Source organism: Canis lupus, chromosome 19 (assembly GCF_048164855.1).
Source record: "Canis lupus baileyi chromosome 19, mCanLup2.hap1, whole genome shotgun sequence".
Lineage (NCBI taxonomy): Eukaryota > Metazoa > Chordata > Mammalia > Carnivora > Canidae > Canis > Canis lupus.
In genome coordinates, this window is record NC_132856.1 from 16,036,768 (window position 1) to 16,060,507 (window position 23,740).

The window sequence follows — 23,740 nt, forward strand, 5'->3', positions numbered from 1 at the left end:
TTGTGACTCTGGTTGTTTGAATAATAAAAGTAAAGGTGATTAGTAAAGAAATCTTAGGAATAGCTCATCAATGGTGTTTTGTTTTGTTTTACAATAGGACCACAATCCCATTATTATATAATCATAAATACAAATGCATATATCCATAGGCAAAGTGTATACTATGTGTCTTCCTTCCAGAAAAAGCAAACACTTCCAAGCCACTTGGTAGATAACTGTGAGCATTATTAATATTATCTAGCATTCTAAAAATACATAGTATAATGATTTGAATACCACTGTTGTCTTTATAGCCAAGTATTTACCAATCAACATAAATTGCTGGGTGCCAAATTAAAGAGGAAGATGAAACCGCTCAGAAATTGCTGAGTGTTCCTGCTTAACTACCTTCAAACTTTCAGCCTCTGCACACCTTAAGAAACCAGGAATAAAGCTTTGTTCTTCCTTAGCTAATTGTAGGCTTGTATCATTCATACTATTATTCCAAAAAGAAAGAGCTGGTCTCTTTTCAGTTCAGCTATTCAGGTATAATACCTAACACTCTTGTGGAAAAATATGTCTGGAAAAACTTGAGACTGTTTGTAGCTTTTGCCCAGCATACCTTATCTTTGACTCTGTGGACAGGAATCACATGTGGGCTAAATGCTTCAAAAGCCTGTACACTGATTCTCACATGGAAATTGCATATTTGTACCATCCTTCAGGTAGCATTCCACCATGTGTCTTAATGATTCTCTTTGGCCTATTTTATAGTATAGATCTGGTCTAAACTGGTATTGTAAAATTGGTAACAGAACAGCTGTATCTCATATTCTTGCTAGTAATTACAATATTGAAATTTCTTCTAGCCAGCCCTTAGTGCAATTCTGTCCATGACAATTAGTGATGGAATTTCTAAAGTAAGTGAACACATATATTCACTTACATCAGTTTTCCAAAGATTTTTTCCTCCTGAAACCCTTATCTCTTGAGGTATTCTATGCAATAAAACTCATTTCCAATTTGGGAAACATAATTCTTGGAAATTCTCCATGCAAATAATATCCTAAGGGTTCTGAGAAGGTCTGAAATATAGACCCTGCATTTCCTACTTACTTGATTGCAGAATACTGCATTACACAAAATGCATCATCCCTGTCCCTGTCCCCCCCAATCCTACCCCAAGAACTAGAAAATACTGTTGTAAATACTTAAAAACTTTACCCGTGGGTCAAGCCTCTCCATTAAAAAACAAACAAACCCAAGTATATAGTTGGCTCTACCTCACAGAAAGGAATTCACTAACTTGCCCTTTATCAATGTATGACTTGCCAACTATATGAAAATTTTGCCACATCTATGAAATCTTTTTTGTATCTACTATAGTAATTGTATCTCATGAAGAATATTTTTTTAAAGTTCTCTTATGAGGCAAAACAATTGCTTTTAATCTTATAAACACTATAGCTCTTTTAATTAATTATGTTTCTCTCTTTGATTAGGTAGCAAGACAACTACATCCAAATCTATGAATTATATGGAGTGTATTTCCATGTACTAATTTTGTTTCTGATCTTTTCCATTTTTTTTCTGATAATTTCCCATTATTCCCACACCCTAAATTATTTACTTATATCTTTTCTATTGCTTGTATTGTTTTTGTAGGCAACCTCCAATCCTTTGTGCAATGTTCATTGATTTCTTTCTTCATTTATTCTACAACTATTGAAGAAATCTCACAGAAGTATTCCTGTGCTAGCACTGGATAAAAAGCAGTGACTAAAACCAGGTCCTGTTCTCATCCAGCTTACACATCAGATGGGAAAGATACATAATAGTCAGGTAGAATAAGATACACATGTGTAATCACAAATTACAAGGAAGGAATTGAAAAGGAAAGTAGGCATTGGTGATCTAATGGGAAAGAAGATACACTTGACCTTAGATATCTTGGCTCTTAAGATCTGTGAGGGAAGGTTACTGAAACAGAACCCAGAAATAAGAAAATAAGGAGTCAGATCATGTGGTCCCTTGAACATCACTGTCAACAGCTTAGTTTATATTTTAAGGGTTAGTGATGAGATTTGATTTATGTTTTAAAAAGACCATTCTGGTTATGGTGCAGAGAACAGGTTGGAAAGGGGTGAGTATAGAAGCAGGGCAGTCAGTTAGGAGGTGTCATGGACTGAATATTTGTGCCTCCTCAACATTCTTATGTTGTAATCCTAACAGTGTAATGGTGTTAGGAGGTGGGGCTTTGGGAGGTGATCAGGTGATGAGGTGCAGCCCCAATGAATAGGATTAGCACTCTTATACAAAAGACATCAGAGAGTTCTCTCCCTCATTCCATCATGTGAGGACACAGTGAGAAGACAATTGTCTAGGAACCAGGAAGCTGGCTCTCATCAGACTCTGAATCTGCTGGTGCCTTGACCTTGGACTTCCAGCCTCTAGCACTGTGAGAAATAAATGTGTGTTGTTTAAGCCACCCAGTCTACGGTAATTTTTTTATAGTAGTCTTCATGGACTAAGACGGGGCTGCTGCAATAATCCAACAAGAGAGGATAGTGGTGGGGCCAGGGTACCGGCTGTGCAGATGGAAAAAGGGGATAGATTCCATATATTCTACAGATGTAGAATTTTCTAAGTTTACTAATATACTGGATTTATGGGCTGTTGAAAAGAGAGAAATAAGAGATGATTTCTATGTTTCCAGCTTAAGCAACAAGAGGGAGAATGAGGTAACTGGGAGAACAGGTTTTAGGGTGGAGGTTGGTGGCAGCAGTGAGTTTTGTTTTGGACGTGTTAAGCCCATATTGCTCAGGGGAGATAAGGAACTGAAGATGTACATTTGGGAGTAGTTAGTGTAGATGGTATTTAAAGGCATGGAAGGAGACAGGATCGCCTAGGGACAGAGTGGAGGTAGAAAAAAGGAGGCAAAGCAGATAAGGAAGATGAACAAATGCTGACCAGAATGTTCTAATAGACAAAAGAGGAAGGAGAGTTTGACAATCTAGGAAAGAGCAGGGATGGCTGAAGGAGTGAGTCCTTGAGAAAATGAGAAAGGGCTATAGTAATTTTAAAGTACATTGTTTTTCTTTCTTTCTTTTTTTTTTTTTTTCGGAGTCAGAACATATTGAATTCACCTGAAAAACATTTTTCTTGGTGTTAACAGCAGTCAAGCTTCATTTTTTCTTTAACAACTTTATGCATCCTTTGGAACAAACCACCTCTTTTGGAATAAAACTTTTTAGAGCAAATCAATATGTGGGAAAGTCAACATATGTGAAAGCAACTGAAAATATGAAAAGCACAATCCAAATTTTAATTTCTATAGTATTGACCACAGAAGACAATCCAGATGTCTTTCTCTGAAGCACACAATTGCCCCCCTTACCCCACATCCACACTTTCAAAAGATGACATTGACTCTCATTTTATTGAAATCATGGTCAAGGCCATATTACATGAAAGTCCTCAACTTTCTCTTTCATACTGTTACTCTGTGTCCTTGCCCATCCTCTGTTCCTTCCCACAGTCAGAGAAGACATGTTCATCCCTCTTTCCCATAACAATTTATTTCATATCCAATATCCCTCTGTCCCCTTGAGAATCATCTCCCCTCCCTTATATCTTTAACTCCTTCTTTACCAGTGTGAGCTCCTCAGACTATAAATATACTCCAGTGTTCTTCGTCTGAGTAAGGCTCCGTGCCCCAAATATGTCACTCTCCTCCAGTATACCCAAACATCCTCTTTTGATTACATAACATCTGCAAAAACTAGTTCTGCACCCAGCTGCTTATCATCCACCCAGTAGAGCTTTTGCTCTTATTGAAAGTATTTATTTCTAGTCTACTTTTTTTTTTTCTAGTCTACTTTTGACTTCATTATCACCACACCAAATATATATAGTTGGTCGTCCTCATTCTTTATGACCTCTCAGTGACATCTGGCAATCCCTATGTATGACACTCTCTCATCTAGAATTTCACAACACTCCAATTTCCTGGTTCTCCTCTTAGTTTTCTGATGAATTTTTTGGTTTCTTTCTCTCTCTTCTGCACTTGACACAATTCAGAAAAGTATATTCAGAGCACTTTAGTTTTCCATCTTCTCTCCGTGAACCTTATTCACCCATATCACTTCAAAAAAGATGAGTTGGAAAGCTATGTTTCCAGTCTTGATCTGTCTCACGAACTCCAAACTGTCTGTACAATGTCCCACAAGCAATGATTTACTGGTTAATGTTTAACCACTCTTTCTCTGTGGAAAAAATGTCCTGACTTGTGCCAGTTTCCATGGTGTGAATATTCCCATTTTGGTCAATGTCAAACTACCAAAGTGACATCAGTAACATGGACCTGGGAAGAAAAGTGTCCAATCAGCTCTTTCAAGCCTGTGCAAGTAGGCTCCAAAATACTACCACGTGACAAGCCCTTCATATTCAATAGACTGAAACTGAGTTTATCATCTTCCCAAACTGGTTTATCTACTTCCAGAGATGATAAATAGGCATTAAGAAACTCTTTTTTCTTATCGGCTGAGGGATTCAGTCCCATTTTTTGTTATATATTAGGTAAGTGATCTTGCTTGATGGAGGAATATATCCCATCAAATAATTCATTGACACTGAGCTGCTTCCAGCATTGCCAATTTGCTATACATGATAATTTTTAAAGGCATGGAGGGTTAAATAATTTATGCTAATATTATCAATTATTTGTTTTCTTTTAAATTTTAAAACTCCCATTTTATGATATAATTATGTTGTTTCATGGGGGAAGGATGGTTGAATTACAAAATATTTCTTATTCTGGGGAGAGTAGGAGGGACTGTATACATTAAAACACACACACACACACACATATACACACACACCAACTTTGTTTAATAGAGTCTTTTACTCACCACCTGGATTTCTCATCAGGAAACCTATAATTCTACTATATGTACCCTCTAGGTGCCATATGTTGTAATTATATAGAGAGCCAAGTGTTGCTCTAATTAGATCATTTGGCAAAAGGGATTTAGAAACACTATGATGGATATTTACTAGTAGAGATCTAATTAACTCTGGCATATCTGTGACTGAAATATGAGGATAAGACTATACAGCAGAAATATAGGGTCAAACATAGTATATGATCCTAGACCTTCAATATTTACATAGCATCTATACATCTGAGCAGTCTAGCAGATTTTATTTCTAGAGATGACAAAGTTAGGAGGAGCCCAAATTATCTGCCTTGTGTCTACTGAGAAGGCACAAACACTGCATGTCTGGTTTTAATATCCAGTCACATCACTTCAGTTCTAATTGCTCTTAATTACATGCCACTTTGGTTTGAATATTTTCATGATCACTTAAATCCATTTGACGCTACAGAGCTATTTTCTCTGAACAAAGGCACTGCTGAGGTAGTTCAAGGACTTAATTTACCTCTTCTCTAAGGGACTTAGATGGTTCTAACCTAGCCCTGAAATCAGACCATGTCTCCTTCCTCCCAGGAAACTATAAAGCCGTGGATCTGAAGGCTGCCAATTTATTATTAAAAATATGAAACAAGTAACAGTAAAAGCTTCTTCTGGCCAGTCACCTTATCCATATTAAAGGCACCAGCAATATTCTACTGTTTTAAAAGAGAGGTAATGAAAGCAGTACTTTAGTTTTACTAATAATTTATTAACTTATCACCAGAGTTCATGTTCTCTTTGTAGTAGAGACAAGCACTGAATGCTTGTTCCTTCTAGCAAAGCTGGTAAAGACATGGTCTCTGGTATAAGTTATACTTGGATTTTATTTATGTATTTATGTATGTATGTATGTATTTATTTATGAGAAATAAAAGAGAGAGAGAAAGAGAGAGAGAGAGAGAGAGAGAGGGAGAGAGAGGGAGAGAGAGGTGCAGAGACACAGGCAGAGAGAGAAGCCAGCTCCATGCAGGAAGCCGGATGTGGGACTGGATCCCAGGTCTCCAGGATCACGCCCCAGACCAAAGGTGGCGCTAAACCTCTGAGCCACCCGGGCTGCCCAATACTTGGATTTGAATCCCAGCTCTCTAGTTTGTCTAGTTTGGGAGTAGTTAGTAGTAGTTAGTAGTTAGTGTAGATGGTATTTAACTCAACAGTAGTTTCTGTTGAGTTTTGCAACCTGTGGTAGGATAAATACCCTCTTTGAGCCTAGGTTTTTTTTTTTCTTTCTAAAATATAAGATTACCAGGGTGCCTGGGGGGCTCAGTTGGTTAAGTGCCTGCCTTCAGCTCTGGTCATGATTCCTGAGTTCCGATATGAAGCCCCGAATGAGGAATCCCTGCTCAGTGGGTAGTCTGCTTCTCCCTCTGTCCCTCACCCCACTCCTGTTCTCTCTTACTCTCTTTAAAATAAATAAATAAATAAAATCTAAAAAAATAAAATAAAATATAGGATTACCAATAGGATTGATCTCATGATGTTTTCCTGAGGACTAAAAGAGAACATATACAAAGTGTTTAGCAGAAGGTATCATAAAGAATAAAAAAAAAAAAAAAAAAAGCTAGGTATTGTTGTTGTTGCTAGTACTATTATTAACAAATGGGATAAAAATCATGGTCACAAGATAACAAAAAAATACATGAAAAGAGCCAAAGTAATAAGTATCCTGGATGCCCAAGGATTCCCAAAGCCCAAGGTTTAATCATGAATGCACAAGCGACACAAAAGGAGATTAAAGTCACATTCTGACTTACTAGCTACAGATTTCTGAGCTTCTTTAGAGCCAAGCCGAATCACAGTGTTTCTGTCACTATTATTTTATATTCAATAACATTATTCTGTGGTGCTAATGATCCCTTGTTTAGAGTCTGAAGAATCTCCCTATTGATTCTTCCATTTCCTCCATCTTGACTCTACAGATACCAGATTTTCTACCTGGCTGGATCCCTCTTACCTCATAATTCCTGTACAAGATCTGCTCATGTCTTTTACTTCATCTGGCTTGCGCATGAGCTCCAGTGTGGTGAGATCCTTGTTCCTCCTCTGCCTCTCTTGGTGGATCATTTCCTTTAAAACAGCCTAAAGTCACTTTCTATTCAAAGCCAATTTTGCCTGATTCTGCCTGACTCTGAGAGTCTCTTTCTTGTTCCCTTAAGCACTACTGTGTCCTTCTGTTTGGGCTCTATTAACTTATACTTCACTGATGGTCTCCAAATTGTTTCACGGGTGTATACATTGTCACAATAGCTGAATTTTATAAAACCCTAGGAAGCAAGTCATGATTGCTATCTTCTCTCCTCCTTCAACTGAACTAGACTTTTATAATTTTTATGATCATGAAATTAAAAGGAAAACTCTTATGTAAAAGAGTCTATGTAAAGTACAGACTCTGAAGTAGGAATGAAGATTTCCTATCACTTCATTGTTTTACTGCTTTTCCAGAAATTTGGGCAAGAGGTTCAGGTATGTACTTTCCCCTCTGTCCCCAACATCCTTCATCCTCTATGTTTTCACCGTTAAGCCTCCCCCTACTCTGATTTTTCCAGAGAGTTTAAGGCTTTGGGGGCATGAAAAGTAGTTCTCCCAGTATAAGTTGGGACCCACTGCTCTAGAGAAAGAAAGGAGAGCATTCAGGACTCCAACCAAATCTCCTTCCACATTACTTTGCATTACAATGGCCCAGTGGAAGTTATAATTCAATCAAAAGGTTAAATATGATCTCATTCATATGTGAAATTTAAGAAAGGAAACATATGGGAAGGAGGAAAAGAAAAACAGGAGAGGAGGAAACAATCACAAGAGTCTCTTAATGACAGAGAAAAAAACTGAATGGTGATGGAGGGAGGTGAGTGGAGGATGGGCTAGATGGGTGATGGGGATTAAAGAGGTTACTGTGATGAGCACTGGGTGTTCTAAGTGATGAATCATTTGAATTCTATTCCAGAAACCAATATCGCACTGTATGTTCATGAACTAAAATTTAAATTAAAAAAAAAAAAAAGGTTAAGTCACAAACAGTTAGTAAAAGGCACTGCAAACCAAAATAAAAATAGTAAAAATAACCAAGCAAAGGGAAGGTCCTAGGTCTTATCACTAGGAAGATATTTTATTTATTTATTTTTAAATTTTATTTCAGAGGTAGAGGAGAGGAGCAGAAGGAGAAAGAGAGGGAGAGAGGAACTGAAGTAGACTTTGTGCTGAGTGCAGAGCCCCTCACAGGGCTTGATCTCACAACCCATAATCACAACCTGAGCCAAAACTAAGAGTCAGGTCCTTAACCAAGTATACCACTCAGGTGCCCCTAGGAAGGGGTCTTAATACCCTACATCGTTAGCACGGTGCCATGAGTTGGCTTGGGGGTTGGTAAACTTTTCTGTAAAGTGCCAGAAAGTAAATGTTTTACACTTCGCAGGCTAGGCAGTCTCTATCTTAAGTATTCAATCCTGCCCTTGTAGTGCAAAAGCAGCCTAGATAATTTGTAAATGAATGAGTAGGGTGATGTCCAATAGAACTTTATTTGTGGACACTGAAATTTGGATTTCATCTGATTTTCATGTGTCACAAAATGCTATTTTTCTTTTGATTTCTTTTCTAGCATTTAAAAATGGAAAACCATTCTCAGCTTGCAGGCTGTGCAAACACAGGTGGCAGACTGGATTTTGGCCTGTGGGCTATAGTTTATCAAGTCCTGGATGAAAGCATTTCTGGCAGAGAGAACAGCATGTTTGAAGGCTTTGTTGTAGGAGGAGTAAGGCCATTTGAAGAGGTGACAGGAGGTCCACATGGCTTAAGAAGTAAGGTTGAGGGACGCCTGGGTGGCTCAGCAGTTGAACGTCTGCTTTTGGCTCAGGGCATGATTCGGGATGCGGGATCAAGTTCCACATCGGGCTCCTTGCAGAGAGCCTGCTTCTCCTTCTGCCTGTGTGTCTCTGCCTCTCTCTCTGTGTCTCTCATGAATAAATAAATAAAATCTTAAAAAAAAAAAAAAAGAAGTAAGGTTGAAGGCAAGTAAGTGAGAAAGCAGGTAGAAGAGTGGGGCAGAGGCCTGACCAGTGTAGGGGTCTTGTTGGTCATGTGATGGGCTGTTTGTCCTGAGGTCAATGGGAAGCCACTGCTGCAGTGTCACACCTGTCTGTGCATTAGCATCACCTGGGAAATGTAAAAACAAATTCATGTTCCCGGGTCTCATCTCAGAATTCCTTAGAAAGAATCTTTGGAGAAGAAGAGTGGGATTCTTTTTTTTTTTTTTTTTTTTTTTTAAGAGTGGGATTCTCATTTTTAAATGTACCTCTGTTGGTTTTGCAGCAGTAAGCTTAGCCCTGGTCTGCAGACCTGATTTGGAAACTACCTCTGGAGCTCCACTTTATGGACGGAGAAACACTGCCCTATGAAGGTCAAGTGATTTCTCAGATGGGTGCACAGTAAATCACAACACATCCTATCTGAGTACACACTCTGAACTCAACTGATCAAGGACAGGAAACAATTTAATAGGAAGTGTGGAGACCCATGCCAAAATCATTCCCTAACTCTGGTGCTCCTCAGTGAAGTGCAAACTCCTCAGACTGCCACACAATACCTTTTGAAGCCTGATTCCAAGAAAATTTGCAGCCTTATCTCCCTCTGCTAATGCATTCATATCTATTTTCCTTTTGAATATGTTTCATTCTTGCTGCTCCTTACACTTAAGTATCCCACCACCACCTTCTTCACCAATCTCCTCCAAGCAAAGGATGATTTTTGGATGGTTGGTTCATTCATTTTATACACAAATATTGAGTATTTGGAGTACTTTAGGCACATTACCAGAAGCTGGGGTACCAGTATGCTCACACACACAAGGCACTTTTCCTCATGACTCCCTCAGCCTGTTATGGGAAATGAACATTAATGAAGTAATCATATTCATAAATATAAAATTTATAACTTTATTATTTTTAAAAAAGATTTTATTTATTTATTCATGACAGACACACAGAGAGGGAGAGAGAGAGGCAGAGACACAGGCAGAGGGAGAAGCAGGCTCCACGCAGGGAGCCCGATGTGGGACTCGATCCCGGGTCTCCAGGATCCGGCCCTAGGCTGAAGGCAGCACTAAACCGCTGAGCCACCCAGGCTGCCCTAAAATTTATAACTTTTTTTAAAAAAATTTTTTACTTATTTATGATAGTCACACACACACACACACACACACACACACACACACACACACACAGAGGCAAAGACATAGGCAGAGGGAGAAGCAGGCTCCATGCACCAGGAGCCCTGACGTGGGATTCGATCCTGGGTCTCCAGGATCGCTCCCTGGGCCAAAGGCAGGCACCAAACTGCTGCGCCACCCAGGGATCCCCTAAAATTTATAACTTTAAAAGAAAAAGGAAAGGATGGAAGGAGGGAAGAAGAAAAGAAGGAAGGAAGAAAAGTCCATAGTCCCAACTCCCAGGGAAATGATTATTGACATTTTGGTAAAATTCCTTCCAGGCTTTTTCATATATATATATATATATATATATATATATATATATATATACACACACACACACACACATATAAATACCTGTATATGTACATGTGTTGAAGACTATAAAATGATTTTTTATATATTGTTAAAAATACAATTTAAACCTGTAATAAGATGAAAAGTCTTTATCCTTTAAACCACTGTAGAAATTGCATACCTCTTTTTATGACACCTGTAGAACCTGAATTTAAATTAGGTTATGTTCATAATCTCAAATATGTCTTGTACAGAGGAATTGTGTGATGAAAGTTTATTGGATAGAATTTATCAGAGATGTGATATGGGAAGTCGCATCCTGGGGAAGATATAAGTGAGGGCTGATTCCAAATAAACCAGTTAAGGGGCTAGTTTAATAGTTGCAAAGTTCAGACAAGAGATAATAAGAATAGAAATGAGTACACAGACAGAGGATTGACTAACAAAAAGAGGATTAATGTGAGAGACACCTGGAAAAAATTTTTTTAATCAAGTGTTGCCTTTACAGCGCCTTATTTCAGATACTTCCACAGAAAAATTAAGTTCTCTTCCAAGCATGTCTTGAGGCATAACCAATACCATGCCCACATGAATTGAACAGGTAGTAATAGTCCCTGCCTGAATTTGGCCATCAGTTTAACCCCTGACCATAATACAACATGACATACTCTACTGAGGTAGAAAAGGTTTGTGGCTGAGGATAAATTCATGGAGTCTTCTGCAGTGCTGGGTCTGTATATCATTACATTTAAAAACAGATCTCTCTAAATTCTTCTGAATTTAGTACTCTGAAGTACTAAAGTACTCTGAGGTACTCTGAAACTGCACTTCAGGTGACTTAAAGCCCTAACAATTTTGCCCACAGCTCTAGGAGAGATAAACTGAGGCAATGGAGGTAAGTTCTAGGTCTGAATCTGGAGAATAGAATAAGCTCTATTTCTATAAATGCACATGCAAAATTAAAATGATATAGTACTACTAATAATAAGCAAGGCAACAGATTCTATCTAGAGCAATGATGCTCATGTTGCTTTGATGTTGTTTTGCCTCCAAGGCAGGATTTCCATTATTATGGAGATGAACTGCCTCTAATTATTGCAATAACATAATTGTTCCCCAGGGCAGAATTCCTAATAACAGAGCTATAATACTCTGCAGCAACTGTAAGAGATATCCTGAGTACAGGTTTCTCATTAAAAGCGCATATATAGACGCTGTGCTTCCAGAAGAGAAACAGAACGCCTGAAGCAATAAACTCTCCTTTCCACGTTAGGATTCGATCGGCCTTCTGGGCAAATACCTGCCATCACATTTGCTCTGCATCCCAGACTGCCAGAGTCTTCAAACCAGGCTTTCACACTTTATATACAGCATGGAGTTTTGTAGCCCTGTGCTGGGATTTGCCTCCATGTATTACATGAATTTCAACTCTTCTAAAGGCCTTTGGGAGAAGAGGCATATTAGGGCCATGATCTAATTTCACCTCAGAGCAGACTTCAGTGTCTCTAAGGTAGGAGACATGAATATGAATTTGATTCCTATATGGGTTGAATATTCTCATGGAATGCCAGACTTGACCTGATTAGACTGTGGGGATCAGGTAAACCGAAACATTTATTATAGTCTGTGAAGAACTGCTTAAGAATATAGATGTTTATACAATTTTACTGTGTCTTCAAAAGTGGTCCACAGTGGCCTGAAAGTGTTCTGCCCCAGGTGGTGTCGAGACGCCAAAACCCAGTGGTCATCTTTGATCTATTATTTGGTTGGATCTTTTGAAAGCACCAAATGCATGTTCCCTCTTGAGCCCTGCTGCTTCCTTGGTTTCTGTTACATTCCCCTATTTGTTTTTCTATGCCTTTGGGTCTACTTTCTTAATCCTTACATCAGGCTCTGCTTCCACCATTCTGTATATGTGGCCTGAAGAAACCTCAGGGTTTCTTCCTCTGATTCACAGATGCTTTGATTTGACAAAACTCTCTCTATGAATTCACCCACTCCATGGCTTTTTACCTACTGATGATATCTAGGTCTCATTGTTCTCCTGAACTCAGACCTATACTTCAACTTCCTATTAGACACATTTACTGAGCACTTACTCTATACTAGCATTGTCCTAGATGCTACTATTATAGAATGGAACAAAATATGCTCAAAGGGCCCAAAGTAACCACAGGAAGAAGAGGGAGGCACAAGAGGAGGTCAGAGTTATGTGATGTGGGGAAGCTCAACTTGATTCATCTTTGTTGGCTTTGAGGATGGAAGGGAGCCAAGAAACTAGGTGGCCTCCAGAAAGCTGGAAACAGATTATTTTTTTTCTTTTTTTAAATTTTATTTATTTATTCATGAAAGACACACAGAGAGAGGCAGAGACATAGGCAGAGGGAGAGGCAGGCTCCCTGCAGGGAGCCTGATGTGAGACTTGATCCCAGGACCCTGGGATCACCACTTGAGCTGAAAGCAGATGCTCAACCACCAGCCACCCAGGTGTCCCTGGAAACAGATTTTTATCTCCAGAAGGAACATATGATTTTACTTAATGAGACTCACTTCAGATTTTTTATCTCCAGGATTGTAAGATATTGTATTGTTTAAGTCAAATGCAACAAAAATACACATGCTCATGAACACACACACACAAATCGGCATAAATTTTTGTTCTTGTGGAATTTACATTTTGATTGGGTGGAGGGTGGGGAATTCATGAATATGTAGTATGTTAGATGGTGATAAGAACTCTGGAGAAAATAAAGCAGATAAAGAGGATGGGAATTTTACAATTTTAAACAGGTTAGTGGGGAAAATCTTTACTGAGTAGGTAATACTTGAATGAGAATTCCTATTTGAATCTGACATCTCCACCTGCAGGCACCTCAAATTCAGCATGCTAATATTAATCTGTTTTTTTCCTTTCAAACTTGTTCTTTCTGTAGTCACTATTGTGGCAATTGGCACTACTGGGCACCAGCTGCTCAAGTTAGAATCCTAGGAGTCATTTTTACCCCCCTCCTTCTTTATAAAATCTTTCTACTTGCTCCATCATTAAGCCTTTTAAAATTTTGCCCTTTAAAAGCCCGTCGGTCTCTGTGGCTCTCAAAAGTCTCAAATCATCATCCTTTTCATTTCCATCCTAGACTACTGCCTGCAATTGGTCTCTCTGCCTCTCCAATCTTGCTCCTTTCTGATTCTTTTCCATGCTGCAGGCAAAGCAATCCCTTTACAGTACTTGTATGTGCACTCCTTGCATAACATCCTTTAATTCTCTCCAGGGTCTTCTAGCTCAAGTCTAAACTCTGCAGACATAAAATTCAAGGCCTCCATAATCCATTGTTGGCCTACATTTTTCAGTGTTCCTTCTCAGTATATCACCTTTATAACATATGCCTGAGGATTACTGAAAAACATATTGTTATTTTGCTACTGGGTCTCTGAACTAGTCTATGAGCATCTTGAGGGCTGGTTTTATGTCTCCTCTTTCTTTCTCTGCCCAGCACCAAACAGAGAGCCTAGCATATGGCAAGTACCCAATGTATTCTTCACTCATTGAAGAAAACTGGAGTTGGCTAGTTAAACAGAATAGTCATGCTGCTCTTCTGAAACCAGGCCTGTGACACGCAGGTTTTAAGCTTGAGATTCTTTTTAGCAACATTCAGTAGCATATCTATATTGGTTATTACCCATTAGCTTGACATAATCTGTTAGCCTAACATCTAAAAGAGAGGAAGGAAAGTCTCAAGCATGAGTAAGACTAAGAAGTCTTTATTTACACAATGTTAACTAGAGTAACATTTCACTCATTTCTTCAGCTTCAGTGAGAAGTAAAATATTTCCTCTAAGTGGATTTTCCAGTCAACTACACTTACCCCTTTAAGCACTAAGATAATTTTTAAAAATAACCTTTGGGAGTGAGTGGTCTTTCTATGATGTATTATACACTTGCCTGCCTTACTAATCTAAGCTCACTGAAGATAATTTTTCCTCTTTAGAGACATCATATAACAGTAATCATCATACTTTGTTACAGAGATAAAATAAAGCTATTTGTTCCCATTACTAATACTGCTTTTAATTCTAGGCGGCATATGTTTAGAAAGACACTGAAAGAAATGATCAGGATAGTGAGAGGATGCAAAAATAATGTCTTATGAACCATAACAGGGACATTTAGGCTTGGAAAAGAACTGAAAGAGGACATGACCATAGCCTGCCAGTATATACAAAGGGAAGGGTTGGGGTAGAGAAAAATCAGATTTGTCAGCATAACTTCAGAAAGTGAAATGAAACACAATGAGTGAAAGTTACAAGGATATACATTATGAAGAAAGAAATCTTCTAGGGATCCCTAGGTGGCGCAGCGGTTTGGCGCCTGCCTTTGGCCCAGGGCGCGGTCCTGGAGACCTGGGATCGAATCCCACGTCGGGCTCCCGGTGCATGGAGCCTGCTTCTCCCTCTGCCTATGTCTCTGCCTCTCTCTCTCTCTGTGTGACTATCATAAATAAATAAAATTAAAAAAAAAAAAAGAAAGAAAGAAATCTTCTAACAATTAGTTAGGTCTCCATCATTAGATGCAGCCAGGTAAGGATAAGGGTCCATCCATTACGGGGAACCCTTGTCTTGGAATGGAAGGTGGGCTCTGTGACTACAGTAGGAAGTTGGCATTATTGTCTACCCAGCATTTATTTACTCTTGTTCTGGTAGGACCTTAAATTTCTTTGGGGAAACCCTTCTCAGCCCATGTGACTTGAAATAGAGCTTTCCCATGTGCCTACTTAGGATATGGGCATGACTCATGTTCTCCTACACAGTGCATCACATCCTCCTTGAATGTACTGGGTTTAGGGAAGAACACTAAGAAGGCAGGTTTATTCAATTATGTGAAATACTATTCTGGAATTGTTATGAGAAGCCAGAAAAGAAGGCAGCATGGGGCTGCTGACAGCCGTCCTACTGCCAGGAGAGGAGAGCTCATCAGAAGATGGAGTCAACACAGAAGGCAGGGCTGGTGAGAGACAAAGGGAGCAAGACAGAGTCCTGATGCAACAATATGAGCTCCTGAACCCTGCCACACCTTAAACTAGTCAATCCCCACCCTTCTCAGATGTGTGAGCCAAAGTACTGAAGCCAGTCTTGAGATGGGTTTCCGTCACTTATACCAAAAGAGCCCATCCTGGTTGAAATATGGATTTAGGCTCCTTATAATTCTAGGATCCTAGGTTTTTATTAATGATTCTGCTACTTTTGTATTTTGATGTTTTGTTTCTAAGAGATCAACTTTAATCTAATCTGTTTCAAGTGCCTTCTATCCAGAAAGTAAAAGTAAACAAAATTATCAACATTATTCAGGTAGTAGGCATAATTGCTCAATTAATCCAAATAATTTTGCTGCTTTGATGGTGTCTATAGGCATTTCCTGAAGATTCAAGTACTCGGGCTTTTTGACAGGTCATACCTGTTATAAATATCTGATATGGCCTATACTCTGATAGCTGGAAATGTGTACAAGAGAAAAAGAGATTTTTTTATGTTCACAATTCCAAAGCTATAAAAGCTAAAAATTAAATCTTTCTTTTAGATGCTTCATATAGAGAAGGCCACTGTGAATATGCTTTAAATTTCTAAAGGCACGAAAAACCAATTTAAGTACATACAAATATTTTCTAAATAGCTTACATGTTAACATTAAATCAGTCTTTCTGAATCTATATCCACTGGATAACTACAATACCACCATATGACTACGTAAGATAAAAACTTAAAACAGTTACTTCATACTTTTATTGTAAATTCATTTGTAGGCAGTTGCTTAGCTAAAAAAAGAAATTGATTATCATGTACTAAGTGTGTTCGGCAAAGTCCGTCAAAACACAGACTCTAGGAAGAACATTACTAAAATCAGGTGCTTGATCATGTTTTGTTTCACCAAAACACTGTTTATACCAGTATTTTATACTTATGATATTAATAACTTTTTACTGAAAGGTTAAAGGTTTGCCCTTTGATTCTTAGGATTCCACATCTCAAAAGAGAATCACGACTAGTAAGTCAGTGCATTAGAAACTATAATTCAGCATTGGGTACAGAGAACTTTGCCTTTTGTGTTGGTCTAAAAATGTCAATCTTTTCCTAAAACAGGAGTTCTAAAAATTTTTCACTCATGCATTGTTTTGCTCACTTGTCCACTTAATTTTCTTTCTTCTTTACCATAAAAAAGGAGAAAAATGGCAAAATTTCTTCTCTGCCAGTGAGAAAATATTAAGATCTTTCCTATTTTTCACCCTTTTCAGAAATTATGAGATGTGCAACTGAGTTTATATCTTTCTCAGAAGTTAAAATCCAGTGACTCACAGAGTAAACTTGGTTGATGGATATATGACCCATATTGTACCAACATTAAAATAAAAAAACATGAGTTCCTGACATTTAAAAATTAAGAGAGTTCAAACAAAAGCCCAGATTTCTAGCTTCTCTTGAAGAATGAAAAAGATAGGGAGGCACCTGAGCCGCATCTCCATATGGCAGCAATAATTCTAGAATTGAGTGGCAGATGTCTCCCTTGGATGGGGCATCCCATAATTCCCTTTTATATTACACCTGGCCAGCTTCAGGACTCATTTACATTATCCAAATCAGTTTGTCTGCTTAATACAACCTGAGTGAGGTAGAAGAAAGGAGCAGAGCTGTGAGAACACAGCACCCATGTGGAGAAGGAAGTGCTAATACTGAGAGTTTGGGTCATCCTGGGGACTCTGGAGGTGGAGATGATAAACAGCAAGATTTGGATAATGATGGGGAGTTTCCTCAGTTTAAATACATCTTTAGTGCCGTATAAATGCTGAAGAAATACATGAACCCTATTAATCAAATCAGTAGGAGAAAGAATGAAAACTGGAGAGAGTCAAGCTTTGTGGTAATTCAAGAAGTAGAAACAATAAACTAAATTTACTTATCAAATAGAGTCCTTTTTTTTGTATATTTTTTATTGGAGTTTGATTTGCCAACATATAGTATAACACCCAGTGCTCATCCCATCAAGTGCCCCTCTCAGTGCCTGTCACCCAGTCACCCCAACCCCCTGCCCACCTCCCCTTCCACTACCCCTTGTTTGTTTCCCAGAGTTAGGAGTCTCATCAAACAGAGTTATTGATATTGATATACTCTTTTCTGAAAGGTAATTTAATCAGTAGGTAACAATGGTTAAGCTATGGCAGTAGAAAGAAGTCATTAATACTGTTCAAAACATTAGGTTATCTTTTTGCTCCTAGACAATAAGATTGTATTTCTTTGCTGGAACGAATTTTTGAAGAGCCACATGACTTGTTTTGACCAATAAAACATGAGTGAAAGTGAAGTGCTTCATTCTGGGCAAAAGCTTTAAGTGGCATGTTTGGCCACTCTCTCTCCCTTCTGCAATACTGATGTTCAGGAGAGTGCTACTCTACCAGACTTGGCTGTTGAGGGCAGCAAAGCCACCTGCAGACCCCTGATAGGAATGCATTGTGAATTACAAATTGACGTTTGTGGTTTTAAGTCACTGCAGGTTGTTTGTTACAGTAATGTTACTCTAACTTCATTCATTCATGGATTTTAACATGTCTATAACCTATATTATTTTAAAGTACTTTTTCTTTATATCATTGTTAAATTAAATTTAACAACGTACCCTTAGTCTAAGCATTACAAGTGTTACATACTAGTTATATTTCAATTGTGCTTTAATAAACAAAGTAAATGCATAACTATTAGAAGTAATCTTACATACCACATTCTGGGAAACACAAGTAAAATAAGAAATAAACCTTAAGGGTACAAAATAAGAAACTGTGCTCTCAAGTTCCAAGTATGGTTTCAAATTTGAACACCATGCCAGTATTCAGTGAAATATACTGCTTTCTCAATACAACAGAAATCAGGAAGGGATATATATTATGAATATGTGTGTGAATACACCATCTATAAACCGTATCAAGTTTGTTTGCAAAAATCATTAATAAGGACAACATCATCAGTGCAAAGATCTAATTTGCATATGCAAATCCAAAGGTGTACAGGTGTAAAGGGTAGATACAGATACATTTTTACAGGCTTCCACATTGCATCCTTGAGTACTTGACCTTTAGCATCAATTAAAATCATTATGTATACAGCAAGTAAATGCTGTGACATAGACTCATGCATAATTACCATTTTCCAACAGATTGAGTAGATTACAGAAAGGGATGGGGGATATTTATAGGGGTGGCAGCCAAGAAAAGGTCTTAGAGATACCTGCTATTTGGTACAATTTGACCTAAAACAACCCATATATATATTCTAAATGTTATTCATTATAAAAGGAAATACATATGAGTTTATAAAGAAAAAGAAACTTGTTTCAAAAAGATGTCACTAAAACAATCAAAACTATTTATATGCAGAGTGAGTTTTGGAATTAGCAATATTTAGCCTCAAAAAGGAAGAGACTAATGAAACATAATAGCTATTGCCAAATATTTCAGAAGTTGTCATAGTAAAAACATGCTGGGTTTATTTGTTTAAGGAAAAAGAAGTAGTATGGAGAAAAGTGGGTAAATCAACAAATAAATTTTAAGCTAAAATTGAGAAATGTTTTTCTAGCTGCTCACCTTTGAGCAGCTCTGACAATCCTCAATAGGAATCATGCAATCTCTCTCTGTAGGGAGGGCTTTGTAGAATCTTAATAACAAGAAGGATTATAAAGACCAGCTAATTTACCACCCTCTCCCCAAAACTTCAGGTCTTTGATTAACATTTAGTCCACTAACAGCAGACAGTAAATTTCTTCCTCTAGAACTATTAATAACAGACAAATAAATTATTATAAATAAAATATTAAAAAAACTCAAGATAGTACCTTTCATTTTCTCTTAATATGTCCCTTCCTTTCTTCCAGGTGTAGACAGGTTTAGGAGAAGCTTTTGGCTTACACTCAATGACAACTTCACCTCCCACTTTGACAAGAGTTACTCTTTTTAAGAGGGTTCTTGAAAAATCTGGACCCACAGCTGGAAAAGAATACAGAAAATAAAATAATTATTATGGACGAAAAAAAAAACATTAGATCATGCTTTAGCCTTTTTCTTTCTACAATGCATTTATTGTTCCCTTGGGCATCAAAGGGAAGAATTAATTTTTTTTAAAGGGAGTAGCACTGTACGTTTTGATGGGTTTATTAAAAATTGAGGTATAATTTATATATGGTAAAATACACCCGTTTCAAGTGTACAGCTCGATGAATTGGACATACTGCACTGTGAAGATCAAGATATAGAGCATTCCATCACTCTATTGAGGGACTCTTAAAAATTATTCCATGTTCAAATGAATAAAAATTTTAAAATTTCAGGGAAGCATAAGGAAAAGATAAACAAGACAATCCACAAGACATTTTTCTGATGATGTAGGTTAAAGCATTCCTTCTTTGATAAGTTTCTGTCTCTGCCTCTCCCTTAGCACTCTGTGCATGTCTCCATGAGAGAACATGCTGAAATGTCTGTATTCTCACCTTCTATGAGATTCTTCTTTTGTCCAACTTTCTACTACTATTGCCTAATGCAATGCTTGGCTCATGCAGGAGAAACTGGGGCTTGCTCTTAGAAAACTCAATTCCAGGCTCACTATGAATGTTCTAAAATTCATTTTATAACTCAGATGGTTACATGAAAATAATATTAAAGAATGATTTCTTTCCTAAAACAATTGATACATATCTGTATTCTCTCCAAAGGAATTTAGAAAACACCTTTCTGAAAAAAATCTCCATTTTCTTCCAAGTTGAATTAATGTGATCTAGGATCTGTTTTGAATAGGGATTCATCTCTTAGAATCTTAATTTTACCATATTTAAAATCCCTGACTCCTTGAAGTTTGGCCTAATAGAATTTAAGATTTTAGATCATGTTGAACATGAAATTTAAATACACAAATTACTTGAAGGACAGAAAGTGAGCGTGTATGTATGTAGGTGGGGAGAATGGGAGTCAATTTCATAATTGTACTCAAACCAGGTACTAGTGATATAAAAAAATAAATAAAAATAAGCTTCAGTGTATACATAAACCACATCTTCTTTATCCATTCATCTTTTGATGGTATATGTATACAATGGAATATTACTCAGCCATTAGAAACGACAAATACCCACCATTTGCTTCGACATGGATGGAACTGGAGGGTATTATGCTGAGTGAAGTAAGTCAATCAGAGAAGAACAAACATTATATGGTCTCATTCATTTGGAGAATATAAAAATAGTTAAAGGGAATGAAGGGGAAAGGAGAAAAAATGAGTGGGAAATATAAGAAAGGGAGACAGAACATGAAAGACTCCTAACTCTGGGAAACGAACTAGGGGTGGTGGAAGGGGAGGTGGGTGGGGGGTGGGGTGACTGGGTGACGGGCACTGAGGTGGGCACTTGACGGGATGAGCACTGGGTGATATTCTATATGTTGGCAAATTGAACACCAATAAAAAATAAATTTATTTAAAAAAAAGAAAAAAATAAGCTTCAGTGAAAGCACCACTTGAATAAATATATTAGCATGATTAAAAAGACATATGAAATTCCTAATAAATACTACAAAAAGTACAGAACATGTGTGTGTATTATATGTGTGTGTATGAAGACAGCTTGATGAAAGACAGAAGAGTTGAAATTGCAAAACTCAAACAAGAAAGACTACAACTGGAAAGACTTTGAAACAAGTAAAATCTGTGGAAAGACTCAGGAGAACCATGCTATAAGCCCTGCCATGTTAGAGTACATGGTCAAACTAAGCCAAGAAGAAGAATGTGGGTGAGGGGAATCGTGGGTAACATAGTTTAGCCTTGGATACTGTGTTGACCTGAGTTAGTGGGCTCTGTGTTTGCTGCCATGTGTGAAATATGTGAACAAAGCCAGCATTTATGTTATATTGGCATCGTGCCCCCATTTACCAATGCTATACACGGTAATATGCAACACAGGAAGGTTTTTGTAGCACAATAGACCCGTTCTCATCTTAGGTAAACATCTGAATTGACACATTAATGTAAAAAAAATCAAATTTCTATAAGTCTTTTAAAAGAGTATTTTGTGAACTAGAGTTAAAAATCTGTATCATATAAAAATCCCTTCTTAAAACTATATCTTTCTACACACACATTTTTATCACTTCAGGCAGACATTTTTCATCTGTTCAGGAGGAATTCTGCAATTGCATTTGAAATGAGTTTACATAAATCAAACTGTGCACAACACATAGGTGTATTTGTCGAAAAACTATATATTGCTTTTATGAGATTTAAAATAGCATGATATCAGCCACACAGAAGACAGAAAACACACCTTCCAGTTTCAGAAGCATTTTTACTGTACTGTTTATGTGCATATTATCTTTTTGGATATCCTAGAAATAAGACTGGCTTTGAGTATCTTTCACTAATACAAATGGAATTATATATTCAAATCTTTTCTGTTTGTTTACTTAATTTGTTTAATTTACTGCTATTGTTATTTAACCCTGCTAATCTATCAGCTTCCATAGTAAGCTGTGGTTCCTTCTAGGACAAAATTGTCAAACCTTCATCAGTTTGTGAATACTTGACCCATTAATGGTTTTCTTAACATTCTGCCGTTTTGTGACTATCTCTTGCACCCAAGATGCCCTGAAGTGTATGGAATGATGTTTTTTCCTGTCTGTACCCTGTATTTAAGTGAAAGGAGCCTGTTAAATTTGACATTCACAGAGAAATTAAGTTTTAAAAGTTACTGGTAAGGTCCCCAGAAGAGCACTATTAGAACCCAACCTTTGCTGGCACTTAAAAGTTTAGTATACGTTGAAGGTGAAATTCCAGGTTCTTAGTAGCTCAGAAAAGGTAAAACCAATTGTCAAATTGCCCAATCAAGTCTCAGAGTAGTTCAGATACCCAGGGATTCCCATTTGCTAAATCTAATGCACTTAGAGGATAATATTTCTTAAATCAACTACTAGAGGGCACTGCTCTCTCAGCGTTGTAATGAGTCATGTTATAGGACCTCTTCCATTTGGAAAATGCAACTTTTTATTATTTATCAATGATTGTTAATCCATTAACATTACATGATATATGAGAAGCATCCAGCTAAAGAAGCTCTCCCCGTAATTCTCAACTGTTTGATTTTACTGAATTAAATGACTCTTGGTTACATGTCAATGGTATTTAAAGTGGCTAACAGAACCCCTAAAAACAAAAGTTTTGTGACTAAGTATCATTTTTCAAGAAAGACAGTAAGCATGGTAACTCCTTAACTAGATGTGCAGTCACATTTGGGAAATGTACGAGTGTGATTTTTTTTTTTTTACATGAGTGTGATTTTTATTAATGAAGAGGAAAGGATAATTGTGCGTGCCAATTGTATCACAGTTGGTCTGTAGAAATATCACTGGCAACACTGCCAGTTGATGGAGACTATTCACTTTGGCCCTTTTAGAAGTTTAGAATTCTAGATTATTTTAGCCTTTATCTATTATCTTTATTACCTCATTATTCCATAAAGATGAACCTAGAGTTAATGCATTCATTCAATGTTTTTACCGCTGACAAGATAGTGCTGGTATCAGATTTTAAAACCCCAAGATTTTTCTAGCTTGCTAGGCAGATAACTAGAAGGCCGGTTACAATGGGAATCTTCTTTCTAGGTCCAGTATTTCAGAATGGTGGATTCATAATCAGCTCTCTCTCATCAGGGATGATATTCACAAGGAGACTCAACAAAACTCTTAAGTAAGATTCTCCTACTCTAATATCAGCATGATGTGTCCCTTCTAAGTTTCTAGTACCTGTGCCCTGCTTTTTTTGGTCTAATTCATTGAAGGCCCTGCTTTACCAGGGGTCTTTCTGACCATGGTAGGTCTTGCATTTATGGTCTCCTGCTCCTTTGGGAAGGTTATTTTAAAAGAAAAATAATAATATTTATAGTCACAAGGTTGTTTTGAAGAATAGATGAAATAATACATGTATGGTGTATAAAGTCCTTAGGCCAATATTTGCTTCATACCTACTTCTCCTCTCTGCTATCTCCACCAGTGCCATGTGACCAGCACTATCATTATTAGGGGACTCTATGCTGAAATATAAGAGAGCTTTTTAGAGCCAAATAAACTCATCTTGGTTTGAACAATTTTTAAATTTTGAAATAATAACAGTTACAGTGATAGAGGTCTTGTATATTTCACTTAGTTTTGCCCGGTGATTATACTGTATGTGAGTATTACACAATATCAAAATAAGGAAAGTCATCATTGGTACAATGTGT

General features: G+C 37.4%; 1 protein-coding gene and 1 long non-coding RNA gene across 29 annotated transcripts in view; one reads left to right on the forward strand and one right to left on the reverse strand.

Annotated features, from left to right (window-relative positions):
* Nucleotides 1-23,740, reverse strand: part of CNTN4 (contactin 4) — a 917,305-nt gene that overhangs the window by 111,016 nt on the left and 782,549 nt on the right. For all 14 annotated transcript variants that reach the window (XM_072785322.1, XM_072785326.1, XM_072785332.1 and 11 more), the window contains one exon: nucleotides 19,319-19,469. In XM_072785322.1, coding sequence (XP_072641423.1) covers nucleotides 19,319-19,469 — 151 coding nt within the window. The remainder of the gene's footprint in view (nucleotides 1-19,318; nucleotides 19,470-23,740) is intronic.
* The window catches only part of LOC140609942 (uncharacterized), a 171,847-nt gene that overhangs the window by 65,708 nt on the left and 82,399 nt on the right, over nucleotides 1-23,740 (forward strand). For 7 of the 15 annotated variants that reach the window (XR_012011707.1, XR_012011708.1, XR_012011709.1 and 4 more), the window contains one exon: nucleotides 6,872-6,975. The exons of 3 other annotated variants lie outside the window; for them this stretch is intronic. This is a non-coding gene — a long non-coding RNA (uncharacterized lncRNA). Of the gene's footprint in view, nucleotides 1-293; nucleotides 428-6,871; nucleotides 6,976-11,722; nucleotides 11,740-19,357; nucleotides 19,493-23,740 lie in introns of those variants that run through there. 5 more of the 15 variants (XR_012011698.1, XR_012011699.1, XR_012011705.1 and 2 more) reach the window with 5 other exon arrangements.